The sequence below is a fragment of the Ovis canadensis genome, chromosome 13, assembly GCF_042477335.2.
Source record: "Ovis canadensis isolate MfBH-ARS-UI-01 breed Bighorn chromosome 13, ARS-UI_OviCan_v2, whole genome shotgun sequence".
In the NCBI taxonomy this organism is placed as follows: Eukaryota; Metazoa; Chordata; class Mammalia; order Artiodactyla; family Bovidae; genus Ovis; species Ovis canadensis.
In genome coordinates this window covers 43177862-43201692 of record NC_091257.1, presented here as the reverse complement: position 1 = coordinate 43201692, position 23831 = coordinate 43177862, and the positions used below count along the sequence as shown (strand labels likewise).

At 43.8% G+C, this 23831-nt stretch overlaps 1 protein-coding gene across 7 annotated transcripts in view; it reads left to right on the top strand.

Annotated features, from left to right (window-relative positions):
- Nucleotides 1-23831, top strand: part of FRMD4A (FERM domain containing 4A) — a 518054-nt gene that overhangs the window by 344613 nt on the left and 149610 nt on the right. For all 7 annotated transcript variants that reach the window (XM_069547510.1, XM_069547509.1, XM_069547508.1 and 4 more), the window contains exons 3-4: nt 5306-5400; nt 20019-20111. In XM_069547510.1, the coding sequence (XP_069403611.1) occupies nt 5306-5400; nt 20019-20111 (188 nt within the window). The remainder of the gene's footprint in view (nt 1-5305; nt 5401-20018; nt 20112-23831) is intronic.

Here is a 23831-nt window from a genome sequence, read left to right as displayed (position 1 = left end):
CCCTGTCCATCACCATCTCCCGGAGTTCACTCAGACTCACGTCCATCGAGTCCTTGATGCCATCCAGCCATCTCATCCTCTGTCATCCCCTTCTCCTCCTGCCCCCAGTCCCTCCCAGCATCAGAGTCTTTTCCAATGAGTCAACTCTTCTCATGAGGTGGCCAAAGTACTGGAGTTTCAGCTTTAGCATCATTCCTTCCAAAGAAATCCCAGGATTGATCTCCTTCAGAATGGACTGGTTGGATCTCCTTTGTGTACCTCTGGTCAATTCCATTGACATGATGGCTTTCAAGTTTAACTCTCTTCTTTTCTTGGGTAGATTTGTATACCTCTGGATATTTCTCTTGAGATGATGGCTTTCAAGTTTAACTCTCAAAGAGAAGGAAATCTTATTTCCATCATTTTCCAAGTTTGGACTGGGAATCTCCCCATTACCTCTAAGAACCCACAAATAATGGCAGTGACATGTCATTTTAGGAAACCAGTTTGATCCAGTGTGCTCCCCCCATGCACCCTCTATCACCATTCACCAGAGTTGACCTCATCTGACTTTTGCCATTAAAAAAAAAATCAAATCTGTTCCGAGACCAGTGAGGATGCTTTTCCACATGTGACACAAGCTTCAAAGGCAGACCCCAAAGATGATCAAAATGTTTAAAGAAACAGCAGATTATAGAAATGCTGTGACTGCTCTGAAAGGGATGCGAGCATTTGGAAGGATGAGTTACGGTACTTTGCAATGTAAAAATCTGCCTTGCCTCCCTCCAGTGGGTCACAGTCTCTGCATTAAATACTTTTTATCTGGGCAGCCAGGTACCTCGTGGGGATGGAGGTGATGCTCGCAACACAGCCCCACAGCGTCCCTTAACAAATACAGCCTGAAGCTCCAAGAGCCCTCCTCCCCTTAGATTCTACTTGTCACTCATTAATGACGCTCTGAGATGTGCCACATTTACTCCCCTGCCCGCCTTAGTGTGAATGGAAGTATAGCATATGGGATGACATTGATTTATCAAAATGGATTCTCCTGTTGATTTATGTCCTTTGAGGGGAGGAAGCTCTGCCCCCGCTTCAAAACCACTGTCATCATTTTTGGCAGTTTTCATTGGTAAATTGGTGGTGATGAGACACTGAGGCTGCCATGCTGGGAGCCCAGGATGAGGCAGCAGAGACGGAACCATCTGCTTTGGCTTTTTGCAATGAACACTAGCTGTTACTCTGTGCCCTCACGAGAGTCTAAGGGCCTGTTGGCAAGTACTGTGTGCTGTGCATTTGCATATCTCCTGCAGGGTTCGCTAGTACCCTACACATTTTAGGCACTCCATAAATGTTTGTTGGATCAAAGGAAGTGCCCCTGTCTTAGTCGCTGCCTAACAAATACAGTAGACCTGGAGGCTTAGATAGGAGAAACTGATTTTGTCACAGTTCTGTAGGGTGGAAGTCCAAAGTCTGGGTGCCAGCCTGGTTGGGCTCTATGAGGGCTCTTTTCTTGACTTGGAGACTGCAGCCTTCTCACTTTGTCCTCACTTGGGGGAAGGAGAGCAAGCCAGCTCACTGGGATCTCTTCTTATAAGGACACTAATCCCATCATGAGAACCTGCCCTCATGACCTCATCTAACCCTGATCAGCTCCCAAAGGCCTCACTGCCTAATGCCATCACGGAGGGGTTTAGGGCTTCCACATATGCATTTGGGAGGGGACACAGTACAGTCCTTAGTAGCACCAAAAAAGTGAAATAAGAAACTAAACTGTCTTGTAACTCTTTTTTTTTTTTAACCATCTTAACTCTTTTCATCCACCCCTACTCCTTCCCCCTATCTCTGGCAACCATCAGTCTGTTCTGTGTATCTATGAAGTGTTTTTTTTTTCTTTTTTAGATTCCGCATATAAGTGAAACCATATAGTATTTGTCTTTCTCTGTTTGATTTATTTCGTTTAGCATAATACCCTCAAGGTGCACCCATGTTGTTGTGAATGGTAAGCTTTCCCTCTTCTTTATGGCTGAATAATACTGCACTGTGTATATACCACATTTTCTCTACCCATTCATCTACAGATGGACACAGCTCGCTTCCATGTCTAGACTGTAGTAAATAATGCTGCAGTGAACAAGGGGGTACATATGTCTTTTCACGTTAGTGTTTTTGTTTACTTTGGATAAATACCCAGAAGTGGAATTGCTAGATCTTATGCTAGTTCTAAAACTGTTATGTAACTCTTTGTTAAAATTAATTTTTGTGTATTTTGTTTGTGGCTGTGTTGGCTGTCTGCTGCTGCACACAGGGTTTCTTTAGTTGCGGCGGGTGGGGGCTACTCAGTTGCTGTGTGTGGGCTTCTCACTGCGGTGGCTTCTCTTATTGTGGAGCACAGGCTCTAGGCTTTCAGGCTTCTGTGGTTGCAGCACACTGGTTCAGTAGTTTCAGTGCACAGGTCCAGTTGCTCCATGGCACACGAGATCCTCCCAGATCAGGGATCGAACCCGTGTCCCTCGCACTGGCAGGTAGATCCTCAACCACTGGACCATCAGGGAAGTCCTGGTATGTAACTCTTGATTTACACATCTTATCCACCCTCTTAATAGAAAAATGGAACCAAGTAACCACCGGAACAGGAAATATACTCAGGAATGGTATACTAATGTGTGTTAATGGAAATATACACACATGCGCGTGCACACACACACACACACACACACACACACACACGTTTTCCCTTCTCGAATCCTTTTTTGCTTTGTGCTTAGAGACATCCAGGGAGTATGCTTGGAACAGGGCAGTTGTAGAATAAAGGCAATGCATCTACAAAAACCTGATCTTGGAGGCAATTTAGAAATAGTTGATACCTTTTGGCTCCGCATCTCTGTTATCAGCCTTTCCTTCCCCTCCTACATCTGAACCTGGTGGTGGTGGTGGTGGTGGTGGTGTTCAGTTGCCAAGTCGTGTCTGACTCTTTGTGACCCTGTGGACTGCAGCACACCAGGCTTCCCTGTCCTTTACTACCTCCTGGAATTTGCTCAGACTCAGCCCATTGAGTTGGTGATGCTGTCTAACCATCTCATCCTCTGCCACACTCTTCTCTTGTCCTCAGTCTTTCCCAGCATCAGAGTCTTGTCCAGTGAGTCAGCTCTTTGCATCAGGTGGCCAAAGTATTAGAGCTTTAGCATCAGTCCTTCCAATGAATATTCAGGGTTTATTTCCTTTAGGATTGACTGGTTTGATCTCCTTGCTGTTCAAGGGACTCTCAAGAGTCTTCTCCAGCACCACAGTTCAAAAGCATCAATTCTTTGGTGTTCAGCCTTCTTTATGGTCCAACTCTCACATCTATACATGACTACTGGGAAAACCATAGCTTTGACTATATGAACCTTTGTCAGCAAAGAGAGGCATCTGCTTTTTAATACGCTGTCTATATTTGTCACAGCTTTTTTTCCCAAAGAGCAAGCACCTTTTAATTTCATGACTGCAGTCACTGTCCACAGTGATTTTGGAGCCCAAGAAAATAAAATATGAGCCTCGTAGTCTGTGGTCATCTCAACAGTGATAGGCCAGAGTGATGGATGTGTTGACGATGCAAACAGCTACAATGATTTCATAGCTAAGGCTCTGACACACTCCTTTAGATTGGCAGAGATGTTCAGGAAAGAGTTGGTGATAAAAATATTCTTGGAGAGGCAGATTTTTGGTTTATTCTTAAATAACTATTCTCAAGTTCCTTTGGCCTTAATGTCAACATTTCTGGCAGGAAGATACTCTTATTGTTTGAATTTTAAATTATGGGAGCATATAGAATGATCGGGGCTTCCCATGTGGCTCAGATGGTAAAGAATCCGCTTGCCAATGCAGGAGACACTGGTTTGATCCCCGGGTTGGGAAGATCCCCTGGAGAAGGAAATGGCAACCCGCTGCAGTATTCTTGCCTGGAGAATTCCATGGACAGAGAAGGCTGATGGGCTATAGTCCATGGGGTCGCAAAGAGTCGGACACGACTGAGTAACACACAACACACACACACACACACACACACACACGCATAGAATAGTCAAGGGTAGTCTCTGGAGCCAGGGTTTAAATCTCAACCCCAGTACTTAAAGAGAGATGTTTAATCTTTGAGCACCTGTTTCCTCCCCATACAATGGAATTAATAATAGAACCACCTTATAGAGTTGTGATGAGGGTTAAAGAAGCTGGTGTTTGTAAAGTGCTTGGAACAGGCCCTAACACATAGCAGATAGCACATAGCAAATACTATATAAGTGCATGGTAAATATATATATATATAGAGAGAGATAGATATATATATAGATATATATATATATATATAAGGTGGCTACAGAGTTCAAGTTTTTCCACTATATCTTATGGGAAAATCAAAATGAGCTTATTGGCCAAACCAATATATCTATCTTCACATTCTATAATATATTAATTATAGTGTTAATATAGTATTATGTAACATTTGTGTTATGCAATGTATATTTGATGTATGTCATAGCATATATATATTACATATGTTAGTCTTAGTTGCTTAGTCTTGTCTGGCTCTTTGCAACCCCATGAACTGTAGCCTGCCAGGCTCCTCAGTCGATGGGATTTCTCAGGAAGAATACTGGAGTGGGCAGCCATTTCCTTCTCCATAGGATGTTCCTGACCCAGGGATCGAACCCGTGTCTCCTGCATGGCAGACAGATTCTTTACCATCTGAGCCACCAGGGTAGCCCATTACGTATGTATGACTCTGTATTTATATAAGGGACTTCCCTGGTGGCTCAGATTGTAAAGCGTCTGCCTACAATGCGGGACACCCGGGTTCAATCCCTGGGTTGGGAAGATCTGGAGAAGGAAATGGCAACCCACTCCAGTATTCTTGCCTGGAAAATCCCATGGACAGAGGAGCCTGGTAGGCTACAGTCCACGGTGTCACAAAGAGTCGGACATGACTGAGTGACTCCACTTTCACGTGTATATATATATATATATATATTTTTTTTTTTTAATAAGATATCTTCCTGTCAACTTAGCATCAAATGTTCTCCTGCGTGGGGGAGGAGAGCTGTGGGGTCTGACAGCCTTGTCAGTGAGCAAGTACCATTTGCTGGTAGAACAAACTACCAGGAAAAAAGGCAGACGGTCTCAGTCCACTGACGGCCCTGTCCTCACTGTCAACTCCTTGGGTTTTATAAACACCACATGTATGGACAATTCTTGAACTTTGAGACATTCCCTTCAAGATATATGAGCTTGAGATTGCATGTTTCAGGAAACGGAATCTCTCATCACTTGCTCTTCCATTTTGTTCTCTCTCCAGCCCAAGCTTTTGGCCAAGGAGCTGCTTGACCTCGTGGCCTCTCACTTTAACCTGAAGGAGAAGGAATACTTTGGAATTGCCTTCACAGATGAGACGTAAGTACGCACATGTTCAGAGAACCTGAAAGGAAAATATGGAACCCGAAATCGCACTGTCTCAACTGTCTGCAGTGAAGGCTGCTGCAGGCCACTTAGGTCTCATGGTTCAGGGTCAGTCCAAGTTCATCATTTGAATTTCAAAGGCCTTGTGATCATGCCTGGAACAGCCAAAGGATATAATTAGGGTGATGCTCATATTATGAAATTATTAGGTAAACCAGTTCCTATAATCAAGCCAGTGCGTGTTCAGAACTGAAATGTTTCTTTTTTTAAAAAAAGTAGATTTGTCTGGGTTTGTTTTCTGTTAGAGTTAAACGAAAACGTCTGGAAATGCAGCATTTCTTTCCAGTGTTGGAATAACAATAACAGGAAGTCAATGCGATGATACATTCAAAATGAAGAGTATCTGTGCAGTTTCACTGTCAACGATGAAGTAGACTATAAAAATGGAAAATTCAAGACTGCTCATCTGAAGAAAAGTACATTTGTGTTCAGTGATCTTTCAATGTGGCTCTCTAAAGTGGTGTTTTGCAACACAAGGAAGGAGTGTCTTTACTAAAATTTCAATTTCCTTCTTTATATATTGTTGATAAAAGAGTACGGTGTACACCTGCACAAATTCCTCGATACTCTGTTCTAAGCAAATGTTTTACAGTTCTTCCTCCTCTGTGCGTACACTACACGCTTGCACACATGCTCCTCCAGATCCTTGGAATTACAGAGATGATGTCCTAAAACATTAATAGATTAGGGTTAGGCTAGCATCTGGACGAGCCGACTCAGGGAGGCAGGTCCCATTGAAGCAGGCTGGGCTCAGGAGCAAGGACTGCGGGCACCCACATCGGTCAGTGGGAGAGATGATCAGGTGTATATGTGCGAGGACCCTCTGGGAGCTGCAGATGGATGGGACGGCCGCAGCATTTATCATCCATATCAGGACCCTGTGGGTAAAAGAGGGTGAAAGTTGGGACTGTCTGGGGCAAACTGGGCAGATAATCAACACTCTAAAATAGCAACCTTTCAGGTGGCAGTGTGAGCAGTACTGGGGGCAGAGTCACACCTGGCTCCAGAAAGTCGGGAGGAACAGGCTGCCCCTGGCCCTGGAGCCTCGGAGGGAGCCAGAAGGGAGGCAGGAAGGCTTGCTCCTGGTATAGAAGGATTGCTGTGCCTGTGGGTGGGACCTCGTAAACAGGGCTGTGACCTGGAGGGCTGTGATGGGAAAGAGCCAGCAGAGTAATTTTAAAAAATGCTTTAAGACAAATGTACAAATATACATGGAGAATACCCACTTTCACGAATGTAGTTATTTTCTACCCTTTCTCCTAAAAACCACTGTAACCCTCTCAACTGATACTCAGACATATTTCACTAATTAGAAGGAAACCACAGTTTCAATTCATCATATCCCATTGTTCACATTTCCCAAGTACATTTCCTCTTCTCAGAGAGCCAGTGAACTCAAGATGGGTCCCAATTCGACTTCCCTTTTGGATAAACGAGTCAGAGAATGAGCTTATTGTCCTGGGCCCAGGAGGAAAAAATATACCTGCCGAAGGTTTCAAATCACAGCCCTAATGGCACCAGCCAGGAAGAAATGAACGTCAGGGAGAAAGTCGCTCTGCTCCCAGGAGAGATGAAAGCAGGAAAACCACACAGCACCACCCACCTGTCCCATCAAATGGAGCCTGTCTGCCCCAAGCTCCCTGGGCCAGTGGGGAAAGTGTGTGTGTGTGCCTATGTGTGTGTATATATCTGTCTGTTCCAGGTCTTGACTCTCCTGGCTCCCTGGGCTGGTGGGGAGTGTGTGTGTGTGTGTGTGTGTGTGTGTGCATGCATGCCTGTGTCTGTGTGTGTACACGTGCACGCAGCCTGGAGGCACGCAGGCCGGAGGCACACAGGCTGCAGGGAAGGGTCCCTCTCCCTGGACTGTGAACTGGCAGGTGGAGAGCCCTGTTGGGGAGGGCGGGGGTGATAAGGAGGATATGAACCATCGTCTGGCACCGTCCAGAGGAAAAGTGGCCGCCACCAACCTCCTCACTTGGGTGTGGGTGAGAGGGCTCCTCTGGCGATTGTAGAAGTGGTAAACAGCCAGCCGAGATTGGTGGACAAGACTTTGCAGCTGGCAGACAGTTCCTGGAAAAGAGATGGCAGATGGGCCTGACTCACCGTGGGACAGTGAGTATCAGGGACCCCTAGGAAACCAGGAACCAGCCTCCAAGAGACCAGGATGAAGAGACAGAACAAAGGGAAGGCAGGGGTGGCCGTGACTCAGGGCATTGTCAGTCAAGGGCTGACCACGCCGGGGGCCAGGGCGTTGGCTCATGGCCTCTTTGGTCATCTGATCTTTTCTCCTTTTCTTGGTGGGAAAGGAATGAATGAAAGCTGTGACCAAAGAACGGTGCCTGTGGGTGAGGCTTGGTCTGTGCAGGGTGCTTAGTTGCTCAGTCATGTACGACTCTTTGTGACTCCATGGATTGTAGCCCGCCAGGCTCCTCTGTCCGTGGAATTCTCCAGGCAAGAATACTGGAGTGAGTTGCCAAGGGATCTTCCTGACCTAGGGATCGAACCCAGGTCTCCCACATTGCAGGTAGATTCTTTACCATCTGAGCCACCAGGGAAGTGTCTAGGGTGGTGATAATATGTCGGTAACCATTATCCTTGTCCTGTATCCCGCCTCTGCTCTCACTCTGGGCACTGCTAGACAGTAATGCCAGATCATTTAATAATTGGATTTTCAAATTTTGCGTGTGTATTGTGTGTTTGTGTGTGGGTGATTTCCGCAGGTACTACACTGTGTATTTAATAATAAAATGCAGTTGAACTTTCTGCATTTTCTTTCCTTTATTGCAATCCATGGCATACCCCATGCATTTGCCTTTTTCTTAATTCAGATCAAAACAAGACTTAGAAAGTGCTGTAGGGACTTCCCAGCCAGTTCAGTGGTTAAGACTCCACTCTCCCAGTGCAGGGGGCAGTTCCATCCCTTGTTAGGGAACTTAAGGTCCCTCATGCTGCATGGTGCAGCCAAAAAAAAGAAGAAAAAAATGCTATAAGCTATAAAATACTGCACTAGTGTTAGGAATTGCCAGCAGTGTTATAATTCCTAATAGTACAATATGTGACTCGTGTATAGTCAGTGAGTCTTTCAGTGTGAACTGCTGTTGATGACATTTTGTGGGATCTGGATGGGCATGGAGAAAAGAGATATGAAACAGAATGTAGATGAAACTGGAAGATTCCCTAAGTTCCTTTCACCCCTAACTTGCATTCATTAATAGCGTCCAAGGCCACAGTGCCAGACTCTGTGTCCAGGGATATTTCCTATTGTTAGTTAATCAATGCAGGATTAGTACTAGGTCTATCTTCTGTTTTTTAAATTCAATTTTTAAAATTTTTATGTAGAAATAATTAGTTATACAGAAAAGCTGCACAGATAGTAGAGAGTTCTCATATCCCCTTACGCAGCTTCCCCTAATGTGCATCTCATAAATACCATGTGATAAGTATCAAAACTAAGACATCAACCTTGGTATTGATACTGTTAGTAACTGAACTACAGACTGTATTCAAATTTCACCACTTTTCCCACTGAATGTCTTTTTCTATTTCCGGATTCATGTGCATTTAGCCCCTTTTATTTTTAATAACTCAGCACAAATAAAAAGATATACAGGCGCACTTTGTTTTTTTATGGTTTCTTTTATTGCACTTCACAGATACTGTGTTTTTTACAGACTGAAGGTTTGTGTGGTAACCCTTCATTGAGCAAGTCAGTCAGTGCCATTTTTCCAACAGCATTCGCTCATCTTGTGTCTCTGTGTCATATGGTCTGGTAATTCTCACAATACTTCAAACTTTCTCATTTTTACTGTATTTTTTTATGGTTTTCTGTGATCGGTGATCTTTGATGTTACTCTTGTAAAAAAGATTACAACTCACAGAAGGCTCAGATGAGTGTTAGCATTTTTTAGCCATGAAGTATATTTAATTAAAGTATGTACCTTGTTTTCTTAGACAATGCTACTGTGGAGTTAATAGACTACTGTATAGTGTAAACATAACTTTTATATGTACTGGGAAACCAAAAAATCCATGTGACTCTCATTTTTGTGACACTCACTTTATTTTGGTGGTCTGGAAGCAATCACACAGTTTATTTCTGAGGTGTCCATAGATAGTTATCAATGAATATCTGAAGTGTGGTGATCAATGAAAACTATGATGACATTTTCAGTTCAGTTCAGTTCGGTCACTCAGTCGTGTCCGACTCTTTGCGACCCCATGAATCGCAGCACGCCAGGCCTCCCTGTCCATCACCAACTCCCGGAGGTCACTCAAACTCACATCCATCCAGTCCATGATGCCATCCAGCCATCTCATCCTGTGTTGTCCCCTTCTCCTCCTGCCCCCAATCCCTTCCAGCATCAGAGTATTTTCCAATGAGTCAACTCTTCGCGTGAGGTGGCCAAAGTACTGGAGTTTCAGCTTCAGCATCATTCCCTCCAAAGAAATGCCAGGGCTGATCTCCTTCAGAATGGACTGGTTGTATCTCCTTGCAGTCAAAGGGACTCTCAAGAGTCTTCTCCAACACCACAGTTCAAAAGCATCAATTCTTTGGCACTCAGCTTTCTTCACAGTCCAACTCTCACATCCATACATGACCACAGGAAAAACCATAGCCTTGACTAGACAGACCTTTGTTGGCAAAGTACTGTCTCTGCTTTTCAATATGCTATCTAGGTTGGTCATAACTTTCCTTCCAAGGAGTAAGCGTCTTTTAATTTCATGGCTGCAGTCACCATCTGCAGTGATTTTGGAGCCCAAAGAATAAAGTCTGACACTGTTTCCCCATCTATTTGCCATGAAGTGATGGGACCAGATGCCATGATCTTCATTTTCTGAATGTTGAGCTTTAAGCCAACTTTTTCACTCTCCTCTTTCACTTTCATCAAGAGGCTCTTTAGTTCCTCTTCACTTTCTGCCATAAGGGTGGTGTCATCTGCATATCTGAGGTTATTGATATTTCTCCTGGCAATCTTGATTCCAGCTTGTGCTTCTTCCAGCCCACATTTCTCATGATGTACTCTGCATAGAAGTTAAATAAGCAGGATGACAATATACAGCCTTGATGTACTCCTTTTCCTATTTGGAAGCAGTCTGTTGTTCCATGTCTAGTTCTAACTGTTGCTTCCTGACCTGCATATAGGTTTCTCAAGAGGCAGGTCAGGTGGTCTGGTATTCCCATCTCTTTCAGAATTTTCCACAGTTTATTGTGATCCACGCAATCAAAGGCTTTGGCCTAGTCAATAAAGCAGAAATAGATGTTTTTCTGGAACTCTCTTGCTTTTTCCATGATCCAGCAGATGTTGGCAATTTGATCTCTGGTTCCTTTGCCTTTTCTAAAACCAGCTTGAACATCTGGAAGTTCACGGTTCATGTATTGCTAAAGCTTGGCTTGGAGAATTTTGGGCATTACTTTACTAGCGTGTGAGCTGAGTGCAATTGTGCGATAGTTTGAGCATTCTTTGGCATTGCCTTTGTTTGGGATTGAAATGAAAACTGACCTTTCCCAGTCCTGAAGCCACTGCTGAGTTTTCCAAATTTGCTGACATATTGAGTGCAGCACTTTCACAGCATCATCTTTCAGGATTTGAAACAGCTCAACTGGAATTCCATCACCTCCACTAGCTTTGTCCTTTTAGCAGTCTTTAAAATGTTCTGAAGCCAAGTAAGAGCTTAGTGTAAGTTTTTTTTAAATATGTTTTTATTGTATTTTTGTTTGTGCTGGGTTTTCATTGCCACATGCAATCTTCCGTTGCAGCAAGCGGAGGCTACACTTTTCGTTTCTGTGCTCAGGTGTCTCATTGAGGTGGCTTCTCATGTTTTGGAGCACAGGCTCCAGGCACACGGGCTCAGTAGTTGCAGCACATGGCTCAGTAGTTGCAGTGTTTGGGTGTAGTTGTTCCATGGCATTTGGAATCTTCCTGGATCAGGAACCAAACCCGTGTTGCCTGTGTCGCCAGGCAGATTCTCATCCACTGTGCCACCAGGGAAGTCCTAGTAAAAATTGGACCTTAAAATAATCAATGTTTTGCTACTGACATGGTCCTCAACCTTGACTCCACATTGGATTCACCTTGGACTCTTTATAAAATGCCAGTGTCCGGGCCCTACCCCCAGAAATTCTGATTTAATTGGTTGGGGTGTCGCCCAAGCATGAGGATTTTTGAAAGCTCTCCAGGTGATTCTTGTGTGTAGCCAGTTTGAAAACCACTGTCGCAGAGCAGAGGGATGCTGGTGTAAGTTGTCTCTGCCCCCTCCTTCCAGATCCAGGAAGAGAAGCTGAGTTCATTCTAACTTTGAATGTTTGGGGCCCATCAGGACTCATGCCACGAGCCTGCAAAGCTGTAAACTCTTCCCCATTCCAGATTTGGGAAACCTGTTTAGAACCCACTCAGAACTTCAGATTTCGTGTTTCCTACAGTGCAAATAGAGTAACCGAGATTTTCATTTATCAAACACTAACATTCATCATTTAAGGAAAGTTATTTTTGTATGTTATTTTTGAAATATTCCCACTGCTGTTTCAACACCCGGGCTGGTTTTTTTTTTTTTCGGAGGTCATGGTTCTGATGGTATAATTTAAATCTGTAAAGCCCTATTTTTAGTTATCTGATCTATTTTCAGTCATAATTTTTCCTCTGTTTGGGTTTCTATTTTTAAAAAAAATTTATTGCGGTCAAATTGACATACAAAACTGCACATATTGAAGTTTTCCCCCATGGCTCAGAAGGTAAAGAATCCGCCTGCAGTGCAGGAGCCACAGGAGACTCGGGTTTGACCCCTGGCTCAGGAAGAGCCCCTGGAGGAGGCAAATGGCAACCCACTCCAGTATTCTTGCCAGAAAAATCCCACAGACAGAGGAGCCTGGTGGGCTACAGTACCAAGCATCACGAAGAGTGGAGCACGACTAAGCAAGCACAGCACATACTTAAAGTGTACAGTTCAGTGAGTCTGGACATAGGCAAACATGGATAACACCCAAGTTTTTAATTTAAAAATTTTTTATTTTATATTGGACTTTAGTTGATTTATTTTATATTGGACTATAGTTGATTTACAATGTATAGGTGTACAGCAAAGTAATTCAGTTATATACATATAAATATATCTATTCTTTTTCAAATTCTTTTCCCATTTAGGTTATTATGGAATATTGGCATAGGCAAACACCTGTAACACCCAAGTTTTCCATTTTTAAAATTAAAAAGTTGACAGAGGATCCCACCATCAACAGCAACAACTGAGTAGCTTTTAGGCTATTTAGCAGAAATGGTCAAATACCCCTCAAGGTGAAGTCATGGCTAATTGTAACATATTTTAATTTTAATTTTAATTTCCTGTCATAAATTTTAAGGATTTTTTGTCAAATGCTGTAAATGAGTATCTTTGTAAGAACACATTGAGAAGTATTTAGAAAGTTGAAGGAGAAAGATACAAAACTCAGTTAAGCCACTGTTGCACATTTTCAAAGCCATGTACAGTTCCAATATATTCTCACGTACCAATTAGGAAAATGAATAGTTCTTAACCTCTTATTTAATCACAGACCCCTGTGAAATTTAAGAAGTTACATTCCCTCACCCCCACAATTGTTTACACACAGAATAATTAGTGCTTAAATTTTAGAAGGTTCACAGGCACTCTGAAGCCAGAATCTAAGTTGAAGAACCGATTAAGGATTTTTTTAAAAAAACAACATGCTGTGTCTTAATTAATTGAGCCGTGGATAGGTACTGATAAGGGAGTGTGATTTATCTGGATAATTAAATGCCCACTGGAATTGCATCCGTATACCCAATGCCAGGACAACGAGGAGAACCCTCGGTTCAGCAGCACCTTTGAGTCCTGTGTCCCTACACTAGAACCAGGACCAGCATGGACCGAGACATGTGAAAAGGGCCGAGTCGATGAGCATCCCCAGTCACAAGTGGATGTGCAATTTAAAAAAGCAGAAAAGCAGTTTTCCAATTGCAGAAGAAACCACCACAAGTTGCAGCCCTGGGAATGTAATTTATTTGGAAATAGGTTTGGGATTTCCATTCATTAAATGCCTTGTACTGTGCGACCAAGGAGAAAATCAATGGCTACAACCTCGGTGCCCGGGTTGTAATAGCTGCTTCTGGGAACACGGCATTCAGCGTTCATTACCCCCTCAGAGACAGGCCGCTGAGACCTTCAGACGCCGTGGCAAACAACAGGACCTTCTGTTCAGGAACCAGAAAAGGGCTTTAGCAGAACTCTTCCTGTGTGCAGCTAAGAGAAAAAAGAATGAGGCAACCAGAAGGGGTCTTAGGAATCCAATCTTTCTCGTGACCTTTTCCTGCCAAAGCCCAGTGGTACAGGGGAGCCTGGGCCTGGCCTAGGCGAATTCTCATTGGAGACAAAGATTGTGTAGTTACGGCAGGAGCAGTGTCCAGACGTGGAGGGCAGTTGTGGAACCAACAACAATATTAACTGGCCTGTGAGAGCTTGTATTTTTAGTTTCGGCAGTAAATATCTAAGATATAGGTAGGAGATGCTAGAAAAGAAAATTTTGAGTAGCCTTCAGAGGACATTATAGACCAAACAATCCCTCTGTGTGTAATAAAAAAAATTAAAGGCATAAATTCAGATGGGCAAAATAGCCCATGATTTAGTCATCCAGTCTCCTCCCTATATGTTCCTTCTCTTAAACTTCATCTGTGTGTGTGTGTTTCTCTTGTAGACACACACACACACACACACGCACACACGCACGCTTGAAAGCCACTCTTTGAGAGAGTCTAACTTACACCAGTATTCCTCGCTGTCCTTGCTGAGCACACGTACTTCTGACCCTAAGATACTGGACTGAATGAAGAGCAGAAATCTTCCTTTTGAAGAACTTCAAACCTAGCCTCTCCATCTAGTGACATCTGAAAGAACTTCATCTTCTTGCTTTGACATTTTTTGGAAGCGCATTCCCTAAGAATCAGTTGTCTACAATAAAAACCTCTAAAAGGCACCAAGTTTCGTTCTCCCCTGGGGTTCAAGACTGTTGGGTTCAGATAGACTTATCATACACCCCTACCCCAGTGATTCTCTATAAACAAAACTCCCTTTAAGGCCTTCTCTATTGAAGGTGCCATTGTGTGAACCAGAAATCTATTTGTATTGTATGGAGAAGCTGAAAGCAATCTGTTAAATAAATGCATCCAATTTCTGTTGCCTAGAAGCAATTGCATATTTATTGCTGACCCAACAGTTTGACCTATTGCTGCCATAAACCAAATAGGTGTTATCTTACTCAGCTTTAAAGATAGGTATCAGTCAAGCAATAACCAAAATACCATGAGCATCTGCTGGGACTTTTTTTTTTTTTTTGCTTTATTATAGGCCAGTGTACTGATATGAATTCTCAAATGAAAAATCAATGAGATAATGAAACCCAAGCTATCAGGCATCTCTTAGTTAAACTGTATAGAGAAAATGCTTCTTCTACTCTTTGCTTCCCATCCTACCTAAGGTTACAGAAAAGAAAAAGAAAGTTTGAGGGAGAGACCTGATGTTGGGAATGAGAGGTATTACATAAGGGAAAAAAAAATCATGGCCATGAGGAATCCTTATCCTTGATATTCTTGGGTGTAGGAAATGTGACCTTGAACCCAACGCAATCAGCAGAAAATATTTTAATGCATGGAAAGTGGTGGTCTCAGAAATGGGATTTCCAGTTTCTTTTTTAATCCATCTCTTACCTTTTGCCAAGATATTGGGCAGTTATCCTCAGGGACCCAGGGTGGGTTCTGGTGCTTCAGTCTTTCCTTTTGTAGCACCTTTGTAGTGGAGAGATTGTACAGGCACATAAAGTGGAAGGGCCGCGGGACTCCAGGTGCAGGAAGAGCCCTCCTGGAGCATTTCAGAACCGTGTGTGTGTGTGTGTGTGTGTGTGTGTGTGTGTGTGTGCTGTCATTCCTTGCAGAACTGGGTTGAGGAATCTGAGTAGAGGAAGTAGGGGAGGAAGTTCATTTTCCCTCCAAGGCCAACTATTCAGTTACGGGGGAATTCTGGCCTCCTTGTTCTTTCTACTTTTTGACCATTTTCTTAATCTAGTCATTTCATGGTTTGATGAATGCTGCACTAATAATTGATGCTTTTGAACTGTGATGTTGGAGAAGACTCTTCAGAGTCCCTTGGACTGCAAGGAGATCCAACCAGTCCATTCTGAAGGAGATCAGCCCTGGGATTTCTTTGGAAGGAATGATGCTAAAGCTGAAGCTCCAGTACTTTGGCCACCTCATGTGAAGAGTTGACTCATTGGAAAGGACTCTGATTCTGGGAGGGATTGGGGTCAGGAGGAGAAGGGGACGACAGAGGATGAGATGGCTGGATGGCATCACTGACTCGACGGATGTGAGTCTGAGTGAACTCCAGGAGTTGGTGATGGACATGGAGGCCTGGTGTGCTGCGATTCATGGGGTCACAGAGTCGGACACGACTGAGCTGAACTGAACTGAACTAATACATGGCTAGAAACCAAGGAATTCGTCCCTATAATGTTCTTTTAAAAAGTTTAGTGTGGGTAATGAAATTACCTTGGGAAGTGGGATCCATCTACCTGTTTGTTCTCCATTAACATGGATGAAGAAGATGGGCAAGGAGCGAACCCTGTAGAGTGGTACCCTAGTAACATGGTCTGTATTTCTTCAAAGGGTTCCCACTTTAAGGTTCTCCACCAAGTGAATTATGACTCCCAGGTCAAATCCCCAGTGCTCTGAGTGGTTAGAAATGTTGTGCCCTTGGGTGGAATGAGAATTTCCCAAGCCTGACCCATTGATGGATCCTCAGGGCACAGGTAGAACATTCCATCTCGATTCCTCCTGATTCCTTGCATTTGGGACCATAGGAAAACCGCTGTGCACCATTCTAGTCTCTCTCTTGCAAGATTCTGGAAAAGGTTAGTCTCAGCAGACTCTTTATCAGGAGTTATTGCAAGGCAAAAGATTAAAATTTAAGTCTGCACAGTCATTGGATGAATTTCTGTTCTGTTTTTACAGATTCTGTATTTGTTTGGGATCATTAATTACAGGGCCAGACTAACAGCTAAAGTTGTTTCCATTCCATCCCAAACTAACAGCCAAACTTCTGTGACCCTGAGGCCACACTCTGAACCACCTCCTTTAAGTAACTCCCAAACCCCAAGCCAGTACTCCCCCTCCCATCCTTAATCACCCCAGAGCCAGTTACCAGAGAACCAAGGATAGCTCTGAAGACTCAGGGTCTACCAGCACTGTTCAGGCTAGCCAGTCCTAAGCTGTCCCCCATGCCTTTTCCATGAAAACCCCAGTGAAGTCTCTTCCTGTGTCCTCCCCACATTCCTTTCTGAACAACACAGGAGCTTCTCATGACCCTGCATGGGGTGGGTGCCTCTCATTTCCAGGAAACCATGAGGAACATTGAACTTTCCCTCCAGTGGCATTGACCTCTCAGTGTTGTCACTCAGTCACTTTTGTGAGCTGAGCTCAGGGCACACCTCAGCTTCTTTCAGAGGTAGTCATCTAACCAGTAAGCAAGTACTTTGGCGTCCATAATATTTGCCAAGTGCTGTGCTGTGTTCTAGGGATGATTCTGTTTTAATGTTGAAATCATAAGTGAGCTGTAGAAACAGGTCCTATTTTTTAAATAGCTAATTACACTAGGCTATGCTAAATGCCTTGCAGATGACACAAACCAAAAGCTCTGGAGACATTGGAAAGAAAACCCAGACTTAGGCAATCAGAAGACTTCACTAAAAGTAAGATTTGAACTCAACCTTGAACAGTGGCTAGCATTCAGATAAAGAGGATAGAGAGAATGTTCCAAGGAGGAGAAACCAAATGATCGAAGTCCTGGAGTGAGCGTGCATATGACATGTTTGCAGGAGGCTGAGCACAAAGAGAGGATCCTGGAAGACGTTGGACATTTTCAGAGGCCGAAGTGGGGGTGGGGGGAGACTGTGGGTTATTACACCTTGATAATGAGGTCTGTTTGTCTTACCTTCCAGTTAATCAAAAATGCACATGCTGTTACCTGAGGGAGTAGATCTCTCTGTGTTTTTTGTATATAGAAAGTCTGTTGAGGAAAAGTGTGTACACGGAGTAAGTTCCATGGACTTTGGGGAGGGCAGCCACAGAGCTGTGCCCAGGATGGGTGCTGTGAGCGTCCAGAGGAGGACCCGCAGCCCAGGCTGGTGTGTGGTGTGAGGAAGGGGTACCGGGGAAGGCTTCGCAGAGGAGACACAGGAAAGCTGTGTCTTGAAGGATGGGCCAGACTTCACTGGGCACTGGAGAGGAAGAAGGGCGTTCTAGGCAGAGGGAACAGCATGAGTTAAGGCACAGAGGTTTAAAACAACATGAGCCCCATCGGGCATTGCCAACATTTCAGGTCTCACCAGAGACAGTGGTAGGCTTGAGGCCTTCTGTTTCCAGACCCCTTGTTCTTTCGAGCAAAAGTTTATCCTGCCTTTCTGGAAGATGTTGGTCCAATTGTTTTGCACAGAGAACTTTTTTCTACTTTTTTTTTAACCCTTATACTCAGAATTGAGAAACTGCTTTAAACATGAAAGATAAAGTTAATTTTAAAAAAATGTTTTGTCTAGATGAAAATTCCTGGAGGAGAAAGAGGCCAGAGTTCCTCCAACAGATGCTCTTTTGAGGCAGCCCTCACCTTCATCTCTGGAGCCATGGGCTTGGGCTTAGTTGAAAGAGGGGTGTGTTTATTTTTGTGTGCAGAAGGTGCGGTCTGAAAGACATCTTAAAATGGAGATGGAAAGCCTCCAGCTTTCATTATTTGGAGGCTTGGCGGAGCAAACCTTTTAATACAGTGATGCAACAGCTTTTGTTCAGTAAGCACAGCCTTTCACATGGGTGTATACGTTATAAACACCAGTGTTACACAGCATCGGCCCCTAAAGAAATGTTGTGCAATAGTGTCTGTTCAGCTGGGCTTACTGAGTCACAGAGATGATGGGACTCTGAACCCTTCTGAATGATGGGCTGAGACTGGGGAAGGAGAGGAGAGGAAAGGGACAAGGTGGATCCCTTTGCTCATCCTTGTTCTGTGATTCTCTCTTGCTCTTCAAAGACCAAGCTCCTCAACTTGTCACCAAGACCCTGGTCCCCACTCTCCAGCCTCATCCCTTTCTGTTCACTTGATACCATGGTGCCAGGTTTTTCTCCCCACCTCAGGGCCGTTGCACATGCTGGCCTTGCTGCTTGGAATGTTATTTCCTCTTCCTCTTTGCTTTCCTCCCATCATTCTTCAAATCTCAATCAAACACCAAGCAGCATTTCTTGGACCCCAAGACTAGATCGGGTCCTTACAGGTCCTAATACTATTAGTAATTGCAGAATTAATCGTGAAAATAATTGCCAAGTTCCTGTCTCCTCACAAGAATATAAGCATCAGGGGTAAAGGGACTGTGTCAATTTTGCTTACTGCTACATCTCCAGACCCTTATCTGGAGAAGATGATCAATTAATATTTATGGAGGGAGGAAGGGAAGGAAGAAATAAATGCAGAAGTGACTCCATTTGCATATCATCAAGTACTTCCATGGTTCACTGTTTAAAATAGCTTTAATGAGATAAAATTGACATGCAGTAAACTACACAATTAAAGTTTACAATTTCCTAAGTGTTGATATGTCTGCACTCAAGAAACCATCACCACTTCCAAGATAATGAACATCTCCATCACACCCAAAGGTTTGCTCGTCCCCCACCACACACACACACACTGTCCCCCCATCACAAACCCCTGGCAACCACCAATCTGCTTTCTGTTGCCGCAGATTAGTTTGAACTTTCTAGAGTTTTCTATAAATGGTATCATACAATCTGCACTCTGTTTGTCTGGCTTCTCCCACTCAGGATAATTATTTTGAGATTCGTCTTTGTTGCTCTTTGTATTAATAGCTCATTGTCTTTGTTACAGGATAGTATTCCTTGCTATATCGTAACTGGTCCATTCCCCTGTGATCAACACTGGGGTTGTTTCAAGTTTCGAGCTATTACAAATAACGTGAACATCTGTGTGTGAAAGTCACTGTATGGATGTCTGCTTTTATTTCTCTTGGGTAAATTCCTAGGAGTGGAGAGGCTGGGTCCTGTGCTAGGTGTATGCTTCATTTCTAAAGAAATTGTCTCTGATCCACTTTGTACCCTGTCTGCTTCCAGCATGATATGGTGAAGACTGCTAACATGTTTCTAAAGTGTGTTTGGAGGCCTTCAGACAGAAAAGACTGTCATTCTTCCCTGTGGTGGTCAGGGAATTCAGGACAAAAAAAAAGAATGATTGCCTTTTCATTTCAGTGCCATGGAGGAAATGGACTGCGGGTCTCAAATCCCCGGCTTTGACTGTTGCATGGTATCTCCTCCTGATGCAGTGTTTCTCCGATGTTTCCTTTGGTGTCTGCAAATTACTAGAACTTAAGAGTGAAGCAGAGGTCCGCGTTTATCTGTGCTCCAGCATGTACCGTATATGCAGACATAGACTGTCATCCCAAGAAACTTTGGCAAAACCCAAAGGTCTAATCCACTGGTCTCTCTTTTCCACAGGGGACACTTGAACTGGCTTCAGCTAGATCGAAGAGTCTTGGAACATGACTTCCCCAAAAAGTCGGGACCAGTGGTTTTATACTTTTGTGTCAGGTATGAACATTGGGTATCCACCCTTTTGCTTTTTTTTTTTTCCCTTTTGTCAGAAAAGCTCAGGAGGGTAGAGCAAACAAAGAAAAGGGAACTCAGGTTTATCTTGGTTCACTGCCAGGAGTAGAGGTCATGGTATAGAGTTCCGTGTAAACACAGGGCGTGAGTGTGTAAGGCTTGGACGTACATGTTTTTGCTCTGGCACTAGGATGCTTGTGTGGAATGAAGGTGAAACCTTTTTGGTTTTGCTTTTTGGGTGGGGGAAAGGGGAAGAGGGCATATATCTCAAAGGAAGCTGAGTCTCTGAGAATAACACAAACCTGTGGATTCCTTTGTTGGTGTTTGAAGCCACATAACAAAAGTCTGTGTATTCTTTCTTCTGTCGCCAGTGCCGCTTGGCTTCTTGAAACTTGTGTGCTTTATCCCAGATAGGAATAGGTGCAGCCCAGCAACAAACCACAGATAAATGCATTTCCCAGTATGGGAAGCTAAGGTATAATAATATTTCAGAAACAGTAGGAATTTTCTGTCCATTAATTTAGTGTAAGAACTTTTATTTTGTGACTGCAGAGAACTATATGCTTCTCACATTTAATGTTTGCAACAATCTAATGAAATCAACCAGACTTACCACTTGGGCTTGCAAAAGGTTGTGTGAAGCCAGAGGGGGGATCACGTCAGGGGTTCAAGGGCAAAGTATTGATGCAAATCATGTGAAACAGATCCAGAATCTGAGCCCCCAGATCCAGCAGCTGAGTACCCTGTCTGTTGAGCACCAGGCTGTTTCTGCTGCATAACTGCAGAGGTGTTTGGGTTCAAATGCTTCAGTCTTAAAATGCACACCAACCCTCCCACCCAAGGCATAGACTCAGTGCCTTTAAAATATGTGAATAGAAATTCAAGAGCAGAACACCATTGCATTAGAATTGAGTTCTTCCCAAAGAACACAACTAGGAATGCAGTTTTAATCAAAGCCACCCTGATACCACAAAGGGCAAAAATCAGAGGTAAAGGTGCCTCTCCCAGGTGGGAACATGTGTCTGTATTTCAGCTGATGGAGTAAATTTAAACTTGTTTTTAATGCCTTTTTGAATTGTTGAACAGCTGGGAACATATCAGAACTGATCTTCACCATTCCCATCCCTGATGAGCCTGCTTTCTGTGTCATATTCTCTTTAATGGGGGCTACATTTTCTCAGATAAATGGAAAATTCATTCTATAAAGCAAAGAGGAATAGTAACACCAGGAGGGGTGGCAGCATCAAGGGAGACTTGCTTGCATTTAAGCAGGTCATGAACTCATAATCAGAGGGGAACCCGTCCATATACTTGACATGTACCTGGCCCCCCTTCTTCTTGGTGTCTTTCTGCCAAGATTAGTCAAGAAGAGAAACACTGGGCTGGTTGCATATTAGCTATTTTTCAAGTGTTTGCTATGAGATGAGTTTTTGTGGGTTTGGGGAACCAAGCTTTGAAGAAAAGCTTGGGACAGCATGAGATTGCCTGGTTGCAATGTTTGCAATTGAGGATCTGTGTGCCAAAACATCCAAATCTTTCCAGGCCGATGTCTCTCCCTGGAACCAGATACACAGAGGACTGCTGCGGTAGACCAGTGCAACCAGCCTGGCAACAGGCTGACTGAAGACCCAAGGACATGTGTTTTCTTGGTTTGCTGAAGCAGGCATCTCCCCAAATGCTCACTGGGAAAATCTCTCCAAAATCACATTTAGTGATGGAGACCCCACAGAAACACAAGGCAGAGCTTCCTGTAGCTCATCCTACCAGCAGGTCTTTCTGGAGAGCCTCAGGTTTCTATTTCTGGTTACTTCTTGGCCATGTGTGGAGGTCAAACTCAACAGGTCCAAAGCCAAATTCATCATCTTCCCATCCACCTCCCCAGACCTCCTGTGATCGCATCAAATGTGACATTGTTATCCATTTATTATAGGCTTAAATCATTGTTGTTGGGTTGGTTTGTTTTTTTTTTTTCAGCTAAAACACAATTTATTGTCTTACAGTTCTGGAGATCAGAAGTTCTAGAGATCAGAAGTCCAAAAAGGATCTTATAAGGCTAAAATCAAGCTATGGGCAGCAGGATCATATTCCTTCTGGATTCTCTAGGGGAGGATCCTTTCTTTGCCCTTTCCAGATTCAAGAGTTCAGTCTTAAATCTTTTTTTTTTTTTTGTCTTGAAAGTGAAAGTGTCAGTCTATCAGTCATGTCCAACTCTTTGTGACCCCATGGAATCCTCTGTCCATGGGATTTCCCAGGCAAGAATACTGGAGTGGTTAGCCATTCCCTTCTCCAGGGGATCTCCCAAACCCAGGAATCAAACCTGGGTCCCCTGCAATGTAGGCAGATTCTTTACCATCTGAGTCACCAGGGAAGCCCTTTTTATTTTTTTAATCTTATGACTATAAATTCAAAATTAACCTTAGTTAATTTAACTACATTGATCTAAAATAAAGGTCTCAACAGGCCTGTGTTGCCTGCTTAAGGTTCTCAAAGAGTCAATTCCCTTGACTTTTAAAAAAATTTTATCTTGGCTATGTTGGGTCTTTGTTGTGGCCCAAGAGCTTTTCTTGGAGAAGGCAATGGCACCCACTCCAGTACTCTTGCCTGGAAAATCCTATGGATGGAGGAGCCTGGTAGGCTGCAGTCCATGGGGTCACTAAGAGTCAGATACGACTGAGCAACTTCACTTTCACTTTTCACTTTCATGCATTGGAGAAGAAAATGGCAACCCACTCCAGTGTTCTTGCCTGGAGAATCCCAGGGACGAGGGAGCCTGGTGGGCTGCCGTCTGTGGGGTCACACAGAGTCAGACACGACTGAAGTGACTTAGCAGCAGCAGCAGCAAGAACTTCTCTAGTTGTGGCACAGGCTTAGTTGCCCCGAGTTACGTGGGATCTTAATTCCCTAATCAGAGATCGAACCTGCATCTCCTGCACTGGAAGGCCGATTTTTAACCACCAGACGACCAGAGTAGGCCCTGTTCCCTTGACTTTTGCCACTTTCAAGAGACTGCCCACATTCTTAGACTTAAGGCCCCTTTCCCCTACCTTGAAAGGCAGCAATGTCAGTAGGCTTAAATCTTAAAGTCTGTCCTCCTTTCCTTTCCCTCAGATTGTTACAGGCATTAATTCTCTGCTGCTGCTTACAAAATCTTTCTCAGCTTTTCCCTCTCCTCTCTATTACCTGAACTCAGGCCCTCATCTTCTGTCACTTGAATTATTACATCAACCTCCCAGGGAGGGTGTCTCCCGGAGCCCCTACTTCCTGAGTCCCCACTTTGCAGCTGGCTGAACAGCACAGATCAAAACTATGATCATTTGTCTTCTCCCAGAGAGGAGGCAGATTCTCCCTCGGAGATGAATTCTGTGCTTTTACCTTGATTTTCAGCCTGGGAAGAATTCCCAGTTTATAACTTCATGCCTTTCTGAGGATGGCTACAGGCTATATTTTTCCAAAGGAGTGGTATGACAAATTATCTTCATAAAAGACCCAGACCTTGGAGTATACCAGTCTCCGAAAGACATCCTATCCAACTGGGCTCTTTCTCTTTGTGTCCATACTGACCTTTCTAAGCAAGAAGCCAGGTGTCCATCGTCCGTGCATTCCCCATGCATCCTGACTCTCCACCCCCTCACTGCCACTCTCCTTTCCTTTAAACATCTATGTTACATCTGTATAACATGTGTACAGTCATATCAGAGAATAAAG